The 13227-nt window shown below is 38.7% G+C and overlaps 1 protein-coding gene across 1 annotated transcript in view; it reads left to right on the top strand.

The window, feature by feature from the left end:
* Positions 1–13037, top strand: part of LOC133517003 (intraflagellar transport protein 88 homolog) — a 50985-nt gene extending 37948 nt beyond the window's left edge. The window contains exons 16-19 of the mRNA XM_061850104.1: positions 614–721; positions 1887–1952; positions 4026–4113; positions 12832–13037. Of these exons, the coding sequence (XP_061706088.1) occupies positions 614–721; positions 1887–1952; positions 4026–4113; positions 12832–12952 (383 nt within the window). The 3' untranslated portion in view covers positions 12953–13037. The remainder of the gene's footprint in view (positions 1–613; positions 722–1886; positions 1953–4025; positions 4114–12831) is intronic.
* The last annotated feature ends 190 nt before the right edge of the window (positions 13038–13227 follow it).

Genomic DNA, 13227 nt, shown 5'->3' with positions numbered 1-13227 from the left:
CCCCTCCCACCCCTCGTTGAGCTCTGGCAACCTTACTCACCGGCAGGAACACAACACTATGAGTAGGGTCTAGACGGTCTAGTGTTATTTGGCTGCGGTTTTCTGTAAGGCCTCCACCTACTTCCCCAGTTGGCCTCCGCTCTAGATCTGCAATGACATCCGCTGCGCTGTGCCCTACCACACAAAGCGAGATGACATTCACAATGCCCATACCTCTCTTGTGGACGTAGTTTAAGGACATACCCGGGTACATTACTATTATTAATTGGTACACAATTAATAATCAAATATTTCAAACATGTAAAAAAAAAACTTTTATAGACTACGCGTAATTTAACAACTTATGTTGTTAGTTGCCGAGCTACTACGTGTGTCATGCATTAGGTGCCGTCAGACGTTAAGGGACTTCCCCCTATATTGAAAAGGAAAAATAGTTATGTTTGAATATTTAATTGATTAATCGCGAAATTATGGACCTACCCTCGTATGAGGGTTCCTAGTTAATTACGGAACCCTGAAAATACGGGTAGGGTTTTTCGCGCGCGAGGTATTGTCACGGCGCGCTCGTGCTAACGGGGGGTGCGTCTTTCAACTAATACGATGACGCTTTTAGGTTTGAAGCTGATAGTGAAGTTGTGCGGCGACCAGGGGCTCGCGGAGACGAGCACCTGGACGCGGGAGCTGCAGCGCGCGCAGGCCAGGCTCAAGCAAAGTGAACGAGGTACGCCATTATACCGTTGAACTTCAAACTATTTGGTTTTCTGTACTTTATAAATAAATAAATAAATATTCTAGAACATTATTACACAAATTGACTAAGTCCCACAGTAATCTCAATAAGGCTTGTGTTGAGGGTACTTAGACAACGATATATATAATATATAAATATTTATAAATCCTTAAATACATAGAAAACACCCGTGACTAAGGAACAAATGCCCACGCTCATCACACAAATAAATGCCCTTACCAGGATTTGAACCCGGGACCATCGGCTTCGTAGGCAGGGTCACTACCCACTAGGCCAGACCGGTCGTCAAACTCGACTCGGTCGACTTTATACCCGGTGATTTTTACAAATTCCGTTAACTTCGGAGTATGGCTAAGTACATTTAAGGAAACTGAACGGCATTGTTAATTTTCAATTTAAGTCATTTATTGGGAGCGTATCATTTGATATTTACCACTAGCTTTCCGGTGAAGGAAAACATCGTGAGGAAACCTGCATGCATCTGCGAAGAAATTCAAAGGTTTATGTGAAGTCCCCAATCCGCATTGGGCTAGCGTGGGGACTATAGCCCGAGCCCTCTCGCGCATGAGAGGAGGCCTGTGCCCAGCAGTGGGACCTATATAGGCTGAATATAAGTCGCTTAATTGTTCATCTATTGGTGCCACTACCCTATATCACTTGTCTTTAAATTTGCATGAATGCGTCTTGGACTTTACACATCTTAACATTGGATTTTTGATTATTATACTTAATAAGTACTATCCGCAAACCAAACTGACGTCCGGGGTCATAATACTGTCTCTTTAACTTTAAGTACTACGATCATGCAGGTGTGAAAGAGATGGTTTCGACTCCTGTGATCAGTTGGTTGGTTTACAGATAGTGTAACCACTCACCGGTACCCGCAGCTACACAATAAAAACCGGACTTTTGTTTAACCCTTATGCCTTGAAACCCTCGCAACACTCAAGATTCCACTTCTCAAATATTAGCACGTGCGGTTTAAGAACAACTTTGCCTTCTTGTAAATCAAATAACTATTTCTTTTAACTAAAGAGTTACATTAAAAATAAAAAATAAAATGCTTTTCTTGTTTTCCATTTGATACACAAAAAAATCTTTGAAATTTTACTAACGAGAACAATATTGATTACAGCCTCTATACCTTCTGCTGGCAGCGGATCATCGGGTGCCAGCCAGTCTCCTATAGATCAATTTCGAGGTAAGACTAACTGTGGAACAAAATGTAGTTTTAAAAGCTAATTACCTAGAGGTTCTGGAGAACATTTTACAATAAGTATATTTACATATATTTTGCCATCGCTCACACTGTAAACTATCCGTCAGTGGATCTTATTACAAAATGCATAATGTCCACCGATTGACAGTTAAGAGTGTTGCTGTTTGTACGAGATAGTAAATGATCAGGCCTCGTAGCCAATATGCAAATAGCTTCCACTCCGTAACGATCGAAACGCAACTGTCACTGTCGCACTAATATGGAAGAGTGATAGAGAGACTCAAAGCGTTTCGATGTCGTATAGCGATAGCGATTGTCACCGTGGCTAAGCCGGCAGGGTATTTAAGGTTTAGCAATGGACATGTACCTAGCACGATTAAAGCTAGTTCATCAATCAGCTTTCATATGTTCGAATGTTCTCCTCTACAGGTCGTAATTCTTGACCTATTCTCGTGAAATTCTGTGACCAGATTCTATGATTAAATTGTTTTTTTTTTGTCGATCCAGTATTTAGATTTTTTTATGGGGAAAGTAGCAAAAATCATTTAAGCTCTGTATGTGCGCTCGTCTGTGGCGCTTAAGACCATTGCGCTTTCACCGTGATAACGTTTACGAACTAAGTAATTTTCCCTTTAACACACACAAATACACACAGGATTTTTATTTCACAAATACACACAGAATTAAAACCAATACACAGTGGCGTACCTATAGGCTTTTATATTTTCTAAGCTTAACGCGAGGACTACACTGCAGCTCACAGAGCCACTAGTTTATTTATTTCAACAAGCAGGCAGTTATGACTACTGATCTTTTCTGTATCCAGTAATCATCAAGACAGCTATCATGAACGAGTTATAGATTTATGCGTGTCTAATTAATTTTTTAAACTGGTTCACATTTTGTGCCGAATCGACGTATTCTGGGAGTTTGTTCCAAGCCCTCACTACTTGGTTGCTCAGAAAGTGTTTGTAAGTGTATGTACGTTTTGTACAGAAAATAGGTACCCCATTAAAAAACATTTACACACGAAACGAAATGTCGTCTCATCTTATTTGTTGAAGCTGGTATGTGTTTGTCTCAGAGAAATGTAATTATAAATTTACATCATTTGCATTGTGTCGTTTTGAAGGCCGCCAGGGGAAACGCTGGTATGTGTTTGTTCATGTTTCATGACGGGGGCCCGACTTTGTTGAAGGTGTGGCATTTTTGTTTTTCATATACTTACTAGTACATTACATTACATACCTACAAAGTATAACTATGAGGTTTGGTATAATATAAATAATATTTGTATGTCTGAAATGGAGATATTTGCTGTAACTATTGAATTATTTAAAGTACCTAGTTAAAATCCCTGTCTGTTACTTCTTCACTATTAACATAACTCAAAGAACAGTGGATGCTCGGAGTTTCCCTGTGTGATAGAAACAGAAATGAGGAGATCCGCAGGAGAACCAAAGTTATATATAGCTCAGAGAATTGCCAGACTCGCCACCCACATTGCTCGCAGAACTGGTGGCCGATGGAGCAGAAACGGTTTTTGAGTGGCGACCACGTACCGGAAGACGCAGCGTGGGAAGGCCCCGGTCTAGATGGACCGACGATCTGGTTAAAGTCGCGGGAAACCGTTGGTTAAGAGCAGCGAATAACCGTTCGTTGTGGAAATCCTTAGAAGAGGCCTTTATCCAGCAGTGGACGTCTTTCGGCTGAGATGATGATGATGATGATGACATTGATGCGAATTCACACGTCGCTCCGGTGTATGACTTGTATGAGCGTGACAGCGCTATATGCGTATAACGATATCGGAGCGATATGCGAATTTGCATCCAATGCTAAGATCGCCGTAAAACGCTGAACCGGTTTAAATTAAATTTAAAGATATATTAAGTCCCGGGGAAAGATTGATATTTTTTATGAAGACGAAGTCACGCGGGTAAGCTGTGACACAAGCCGACGGGCCGCCATTCCGTTTAGTCTACGTAGGTGTTGAAATGAGGTTCCCGTTTGTATTCGAAGCTTTCATTAATCAGAGGCTCGTTGGTGCTGCAGGTCGAGTGGAGAGCGCAGGCGCGGCGCCGGCCACGCCCGCGTCGCGCGCCGGAGACTCCCGCCGCAGCGCTCTCTCCCGAGGGCACACGTGAGTTATCTTTCCTCTACTCGTGCACACTGAATTGAAGTCATACTCAGAAAGGAAAGTAAGTAGGTAGGTACTTTAATCTCGTCCTGCGTACTATTAGCTGTGTAGACTTAAATACATGCAAATCATCATGTGTGTCATTGGACTTAAATTGACCGGGATATAAACCGTGATTACCTTTTATATTGTTTTTATGGAGCTCCCAATATAGTACGGTCAAATTAAGCCAAATTTCACTAAAGTCAGGAACTAATTCTAAGGACTAATAAAATCACTACGGATTGTTTTGTATGGGCTAAAAATCGAACTTTATACAATCGTTACTAATTTCACCCCCCCGGAAAGGGGTGAAATCGGCTGAAAATAATGTAATGGTTATAACTAAGAAGAGAAAAAAGGTGTACTCGGTGTAATTTGGCGTACGTTTTACAACACTTATATCTAAATTCGCACGTGTTATTTATGTTAATTTAAGCTACGGAACAGGTAAAAAAAAAAACAACATTAAAAAAAATCTATTTTGGCCATTGCGGGTCTGGGGAAAGTAATGTACTCGGTGCAAATTGAGTAAATAATTAGAAAAAATATCTAAATCCAATGTCAAATTCGCACCAGGGTGCGACACCCGGAAAGTAGTTTTTCATATTTTACTGTCGTTGTACTTCGGGGGAAATTTTAATACTATTGGAAATTGATTCAATCATATTCATTTGATTTTGTTTACATTCGCACCCCATAAAAAATTGGCATTTTTATACGGAACATGCAGTTTTGTAATCAAGTACCAAAAACGTAGAGCAATAAATACACAGAAGCGACAAGCGCGTGATTAGTGGCAAGAGAAGGAACGCGCGTAGATGCACTGACGAAGCACGGCTCTTGAGGCACGAGTAGTGGCATGTACTGCAAAAATAGTAGGGTTTCTGAGTATGCAGACAGACAGTCAACAAATTAAATACAGGTACGCTTAATGTTTGTTAAATTCGAAAAATCGCGTTTTTCCATATACTTACGAAAACGTTAGACTACTTAGTTCACTCAATGATTGTTTAAAACAATAGTTCCATTTTAATGCCAGAAGAAAGATTTGTGCTCGTTGCCCGTCAAAAGTGTCAAACAAACTGTCTCGGAACAATCGCTGCGCGTAGGGTTTGAGATCCGGATATCCGGATATCCGTCAACTATAAGATCCGGATCTAGCGGGTCATATTACGGACCCGTTAAATATGGTTATTGACCTATAACCGAAACAATTTTCTAATGAAATTTATGAATAATTTCATACCATTTTGTCATTTAAATATAGTATTTTCATATATTTAATCAATTCAAATACTAACAGCATATCAATTTTGATAGGTACATCATGTCACGCAGTAACTTTATACAATGAATGCGAATGTTGCTTAATGCAAACATTAGATCATTGGATATCCTGATGACTTGGGGCTATAGGCTCAAAACAAAAGCGACCTGGAGGCCAAGGCTAAGATAGTAGAGTAGGAAGGAGAGAAAATTGGTCTGATAATCAACCACTAGAATATCTCCAAATGAATAGGGCTAAGATGGTCGGCTCTTTATCCTTTCTCATGAAGGGCATAGTGACAAGTGATAAAAATAGAACCATGCTGCCACCGCAGATCGAAAAGAAAAGACCTACCTAAAGGAATCGGGAAGAGGAGATAGATGTTCGAATCCAAAATGCCCTAAGATGCTCAGCAGCGCTACACCGAGTTCTCGTAACCAAGCTGATATATATATATTTAATCAATTCAAATACTAACAGCATATCAATTTTGATAGGTACATCATGTCACGCAGTAACTTTATACAATGAATGCGAATGTTGCTTAATGCAAACATTAGATCATTGGATATCCTGATGACTTGGGGCTATAGGCTCAAAACAAAAGCGACCTGGAGGCCAAGGCTAGGATAGTAGAGTAGGAAGGAGAGAAAATTGGTCTGATAATCAACCACTAGAATATCTCCAAATGAATAGGGCTAAGATGGTCGGCTCTTTATCCTTTCTCATGAAGGGCATAGTGACAAGTGATAAAAATAGAACCATGCTGCCACCGCAGATCGAAAAGAAAAGACCTACCTAAAGGAATCGGGAAGAGGAGATAGATGTTCGAATCCAAAATGCCCTAAGATGCTCAGCAGCGCTTCACCGAGTTCTCGTAACCAAGCTGATCAGTAGACTGTCCATGGTTCAAGTCTATAAGACAATAATTAGATTTTGATGAATGGCATCGGTAAGTATTACACTTGGACTCTGAATCAGAAAAAAAGAACAAGTTCTTAGTTAAGAAGACGAAATTCTGGCGGAATATTCTGGGACCTATCAGAGATGAAGATAGAGAAGATGAAAGCGTAGGAAAAATAGGGAGCTAGAGTAGCTAGTTGCGGCACCCAATATAATTAGCGAGATTATAGCCGCACGACTTCGCAGGCTTGGTCACTTGGAGTGGACGGGAGAGAATCGGGCTGTGAGAAGATATACTGCAGGAGCGATGTAGCCCTAAAACGCCCTCGGAGTATCCAACTAGCGTGGAGTGGTGCAGAATAGAGCAGAGTGACGTTGTTCTTGTGTCAAAGGCCAAGATTCTTTTTGGGTCACTGATCCAGTGAAGTAAGTAAGTATTGCTTTCGTAGTTAGTATTTCATGAGTTCATGACGAATGAACACGAGGTGAGGCATTGGATGTATTTCCAACTATGCACCAGCTAATCCAGATATAAACCCTCCTTATTAAGTACGGTTTTAGAGATAAATAACATTATGTTAGCTATTATAGTAATCAAGTTATCATTTAAAATTGGTTGGGGTGATATCATTATATTAAAACATAGTTAAAAACGTTATTTCTGTGTTATCTAAATCCGTTTATTCGGATATTTATTTTGGTGGATATTCGAATAATTAGAATATCACAATATTCTAATTGCAAACCCTACATATAACTTCCCAGTAGTGACCCAAATAGGTCATGTAAATACTGCGAGGAGGATTTGTTTAGGAAATAATCGGACAGACAGACGGACATGACGAATCTATAAGGGTTCCGTTTTTTGCCATTTGGCTACGGAACCCTAAAAACAGAGCGATCGAGTATATTCCTTCAACAGGATGCTCTCCTACAGCATAGAAAAAGGGCGTAACAGACCCACATTGGGACCAATTTACCTGAATAGCGACCCACAAATGCTAGATTCTTGCAACTAGGCTTGGCGAAAGAAAAATGATGGACCAGCGTACACCTCTTTGTAGAAAACCCTTCCTGATGCTAGTCTCAGCTGCAATGAGCTATTGTCTTGCAAGCGCAAAGAACGCTGTACAGGGTGTGGGTGAGTAAAACACGGATTTAAATACACTATGCTTTGCGCATGCGAAGGTGCATGCTCTGGGACAAAATAATACGTAAAAAAAAAATATTTTTATTTAATTAGTGTGCAACTTTAATTAGCTAGATCCGGAGTAAATTACAATAAAACGATCTCAGTATTCTTAATTTTGATAATAATACTTTTATCGAAAATATTACTTTACTATAAATATCGTTCAGCAAGTTACCTTTACTTAAACATCATTTGCCTTGCAAATTGTATTGAAACAGCCATCCGACTCTTGGCGGTGTCATCCGGTATGGAACAAAAATAGTGTATTTTTCTTGTTTATAAACCGATTTTCAAAATTTTAATGGAATTTTATAGCTTATTATTGTAGCATTCATATCTCGATACAATGTTTTCCTGTAAAGTTACTAGTAAAGTTGATGAAAACAAAAAACGGATTTTTTTTCGGGAAAATTTAAATAAAACTTAAAATTTCTCGCAAACTATGGTATTTACAAGGTCAAATGTATAAACGATATTGTAGCGCATTTAATTTTGCTTTTTATGGCACCCCACACAAGCTTACATGTGATATACTTTCTGTGGTATACGCAATATTCTGAACATGGCACCGGTCATTTTGATGACGTCATAGCTGGTGAACTTAACCACGTTAGAAACTGTCTCCCGATGGTTTTTTAGTCAAAATAACATGCTTAACAACATACTAAAATATGGTGCTGGTTTCATCAAAGGCGCCTTTTGGGCCCTATATGACCCTAAGGGAAGCGACTTCATACCTACTCGTATAATATTTTTTTTATACAAACACATTTGAATAAGTAGTCGATAAAGCGGTCAAACACCGATAGATTATTAATATGTTGTAACATGACATCACTATTTTTGATCTCACATGGACAATTTACGCACAAACTTGCATTTCATTTTTGGTCGCACTTTTGAAGTTTGACATTCGTTCTTGATATCCTAGCTATTTCTATGTATCCGGATCCGAAAAATTGTCGGATATTGCAAACCCTAGCTGCGCGCTGCGCTATCTCCCCGCCCCGCGCGCCCCGCGCCGCGTGCTGCCAACCAACTTCGCTTGCAGTTCATTGCGATTAATTCTATTTACTTTTTTACAAACTTCCGGTAAAAAAAATCTTTTTTTTATTTAGTGCAAATGTAGTGTCTTTAGATAAGTACCGTTTTTAAAATTTTCACGTGTCTCTTAATTTCCCCCGAAGCACAATGTACAAAATAAATAAAAATACATGTTCCATAATTTGCCCAGGCGTGCAAAGTTAACTGAATGTTTATAATGCTTTAAAAAGCTTAACTTGAGATTGCACCAACCGACTGACTTATCCTCGAGCCGCAATCGAAAAATAATTTTTTTTTATGGTATCATACATTGCACATCTTTTTAATTAAGATATACTATTCACCAAGGTGTTCTCTATACACTACTTAGCTTGAACCCAATAGCTTTTAATTTACTCCAAAATTACGGCACTTTATAGTTTATACCTAAAATTTAACGGTCTTCCGTACATAATAGAAACGGTGCAACTCGGGGGAAATAATCTAGTTGCGCCATCTAACGAATCCAAAAAAAGCACGACTACACGACTTACTTCCATACTTTTCTTTAACTTGACTATACTAATATTTCGACGCAGTTACATGCATCTTATTCACGGGTAATAATAAAAAACAATATAAAAGGTAATCACGGTTTATATCCTGGCCAATTTAAATCTAGTGAAACTAACCGTGAATCATTCAAAACTGTTATCATGTGTGTCAAACCATCGTTGCTGTTGAAATTTAAAATATAGGTAGGAACTCCTTATAATCAATAGTAGTACAGTATTTAGATAAGCCATAGATAAAGATAATTTCAGTAGGTGATGCAAGATTAAATATTGTTTTACCAGATTCGAATAACGAAAATAAACACTAACATTCAATGATGTAATAAATGCTCAAAGTGATATCACAATATCAAAAGTAACTATCATGTCATAGATTATGCTGGAACAAATAGACACAGAATTAAAGCCCATACACAGTGTCGTAGCTGGCAGAGCGGGCCAAACGCCACAGGCCTCTGGGCCCTGGCACCTATTGCCCCCATTTGATGACTTTGCCAGGGACCTCGGTTGACATAGGTAGTTACGCCACTGCACAAACAGTTAGCCGGCCAAGTCGAAGGTGAGCCTTTCATAAACTAAAAATCACCTACGATACTATTCCAAATTATAAAATACGAGCATGCTAGGGATTAACAGTAGGGATTAACAGTCCGCCTTATCCACCTTGACACGAGGAGGTCGAGGAGTTTATGGCTCCTCTACACGATGGTCCAGCGCAGGCCAGTCCAAGGGACGCATTTATGCGTTAGAGGGAGTAAGTGATATTGCTATCTCATTCCACAGCATAGCTGCGTCCCTTAGACTGGCCTACGCTGGGCCATCGTGTAGAGGAGCCCTTAAATCCAAAATGTTTCACATACCCATCCTATAACCACGTCATTGAGTTTTAAGAGCCATAGTGAAAGAATGTAGGTTTCTGCCTATACTTTTGATTTTAATTAAGTACTTATATACTGAATTAAATGTGTTTCAGAAGTCTATAAATAGGTACCTAAAAATACCTACCTACCTTTCAGATAATGAGCCCGTTCTCGCATAACTCCCGATTTCAACTACCTATCAGCCGAAAGGCCGCGGTTTACAGATGTTTAAATCTATATTTTCGTGTCCATTAAAAGACGCAATCATATAAATCAATTGCATCCACATGTTACTGACGTAATTTTACAACAAATTACATCCGGAGCTCCACACTGTGAAGCGTGTCGCGGTAGATAAAATTATTTTATTGTGTACTTTATACCCATGGACTAAGGTTCACATTCACAATATTAAGTTTAGAGTGGCTACGGCATGGCGCCGATGACGCCACGGGACTAACCGTCTGAGTATTGAACTCGCTAATTAATAAAACATTTCACTTTCATGCATACGCTTACAATTGCTATGGTAAATGCGCAGTAAGAACACGCAGTTGAGCGCGCTGCTCCAGTCCGGATATGTTTTACGCTACGACGTGACCCGCGACCGCGACCTCTTCGTGAACTAAACCTTATTACGATGAAACAGAACGTACGGTATTTCATACAAATTAGGGCACCTTGCATTCAATGTTAGACTTAAAATTTAACTCTAGGTACTACAAGATTGCCGTATTTTTAAATAGTCTGAAAATATCAGACTCGAGCGACTATTTTTCGTTAACCCGCTCGTCCGCTCCGTGCACCCGCGCCAGCTAGCGGAGGCCCTAAAGCTGCACCTACTGAAACCACTTGGGTAACAATTGTATGCCTGTGCCTGCAAATGTCACTCAAATGAAGAGAGTCTTATATGTTAGTTTTAATTAATAATATGTTACGTTGATTATGTATTATGTATATAAGTACTTATAATACCAGACTTGCGCCTGCAGTCAAACTGTGCAAACAGTTTTGCAGGAAACTGTATTAGATTGTAAGTTTATTTCATGTAATAATAATGATAAATAATAATAATATTGTATGGTCGCAGACAGAAGTTGAATGAAATTTTAGTTAGGGAAGAGTGGGGGAATTAGGAACTGCGGGTAATATAAACAGTGAGATATACAGAACTTCTAATTGCACAAATAAATCTTGAGTATGTTTAATACAAACATAAAAAGGCCTTAATGTTCCTCCGCGACTGTAAGATTCGGAAGCTTAGCACATGTGGTCATAATTAATCGCACAAAATATTTTCTACTTTTATTATAATTTAATACAATTATGAGTGATGCTCATTTTGATTGATATTAATTATTTGGGATAACTAATTTCATTTTACTCATTTTAGTATCTGGGATATAAAAACAGTGCATAGGTAGGCATTGCTAGGAAAAAACACTGCTAAATATCAATATTTTATCAATATTTCGTAACTAATAGAACTTAGTATACGAACATAAAAATAACGAAATAATTTAATTGAAAAAGTTTCATTCATTACAATCGAAGTGTGAATCTAAATATTCAATGTGATTGTGATGTATGATTAAGATAGTTTCAGAACAACCAGAGACTCGGATGGATCTTCATTTAAATTGAATGTGCTTGAATCTCACACGTGGATTACAAATGCTTGCATATCATCTACTAAATGGCCTTTTATCCGATATACCGTAGGTACTTTAATTCAGTCCTGAAAATAAATTATACATAAAATGGCTAAGTATCAAAACTATTTGTATAGTTATTTTAAGATCATGAATGACCTGCATATTTATGTAAATTAATATATTTTGAATGAATACGCTTACTGATCATGTACCGGAGATTAATTACTTAGGGAGACTATTACGTCATAGCATAGCGGAAACATGTTGTGTGACTTTGTAAGTCGAAATTGAAGCTTTTAGCTGCTTTTCCCCTCTGACAAAACTGAATTATATCAAATATAATTTCCCTTGTGGAATTATGTTCGGTTTTATCCCTTTTTAAAAGTATTTTATACATAAACCTTGCGGTTTTTTTAATTGTGGCCAGATGAATATACTAAAAGTTTGTACATAAAGGTAAAATTTAACAAAGAGATAAAAAATAGACGACCTATTCTAAAGGTAGAGGATGGTTTCCCTACACTAAAAGTGGGAGTGGGAGTGAAGTTTTTTTTATAGTAAAGCGTACTAAAGACTTTCAAGGAAAACGACCTCCACCTTACAGAAAACCGCAGCCAAATAACACTAGACTCTACTCATAGCGTTGTGTTCCTGCCGGTGAGTAAGGTTGCCAGAGCTCAACGAGGGGAGGGGGGGTTTAGGGTCGGCCACGCGCATGTAACTCCTCTGGAGTTGCAGGCGTACATAGGCTACGGAGACTGCCTACCATTGGGTGGGCCGTATGCTTGCTTGCCACCGAAGTAGTATAAAAACTATAGCAACCCTGATCGAGTGATCGGTTCAGCCGTTTTTGAGTTTTTGCAGTGTACCCCATGAAATTTAACCGGCGATGAATCAATTTCTTAAATAGTTATTATTTATCTCTTTATTAACTTAAACACCCTGTAGCTCCTAAAGTATAGATCGCAGAGTAAAAATTAATAAATAACTAAATTTGTAGGAAATTTTATGTAGATATTCGAAATATGAGCGAAAATCTGAAAAAAGGTGCCTTCAAGCCCCCCGTAAAACCTCCCCACCCTCGAGGACTTTTAGTATGTTCACCTGGACACCACAAGGTATAACTGTAACTGTAATTTACAAAACTACTAGAGTTATTTCTCCAGATTTTATAAATTTTCTTGAACTGCCTTGCTTATTATAGGGGACATTCTGGAGATTCTATCCAAGAAGTGCCGTCACTGAATCGGAGCGTGCACCGGTCAGAAGGCAGGAAGAAGAATGCTGAAGAGTATGATGACGACCTACCCCTTCCACCTGAGTAGATCAACTTAAGCTACGCACATCTAATTATATGAATTGTTATAAGTAATTTAATACAAAAATTTCAATAATGAAATGACTTGGACAGTTTGTCGTTTTCTTTAACCTTGAAACTTTGTGTGTCATTTGACGTATGATGGTGTCACGCACACACCAACATAGTTAATACAATCTAGCAAGTATGAACCTTACTTGAAAGCACGATGCTTACTACTTTGGTGACATACGCCATGGGTTTGCCTTGCAACGTTTAAAAACTGAGTGCCATAGTTGATGA

Source organism: Cydia pomonella, chromosome 4 (genome assembly GCF_033807575.1).
Source record: "Cydia pomonella isolate Wapato2018A chromosome 4, ilCydPomo1, whole genome shotgun sequence".
NCBI classification, from domain to species: domain Eukaryota; kingdom Metazoa; phylum Arthropoda; class Insecta; order Lepidoptera; family Tortricidae; genus Cydia; species Cydia pomonella.
Note: the sequence above shows the minus strand (reverse complement) of the source record. Positions and strands in the feature narration are given on the sequence as shown.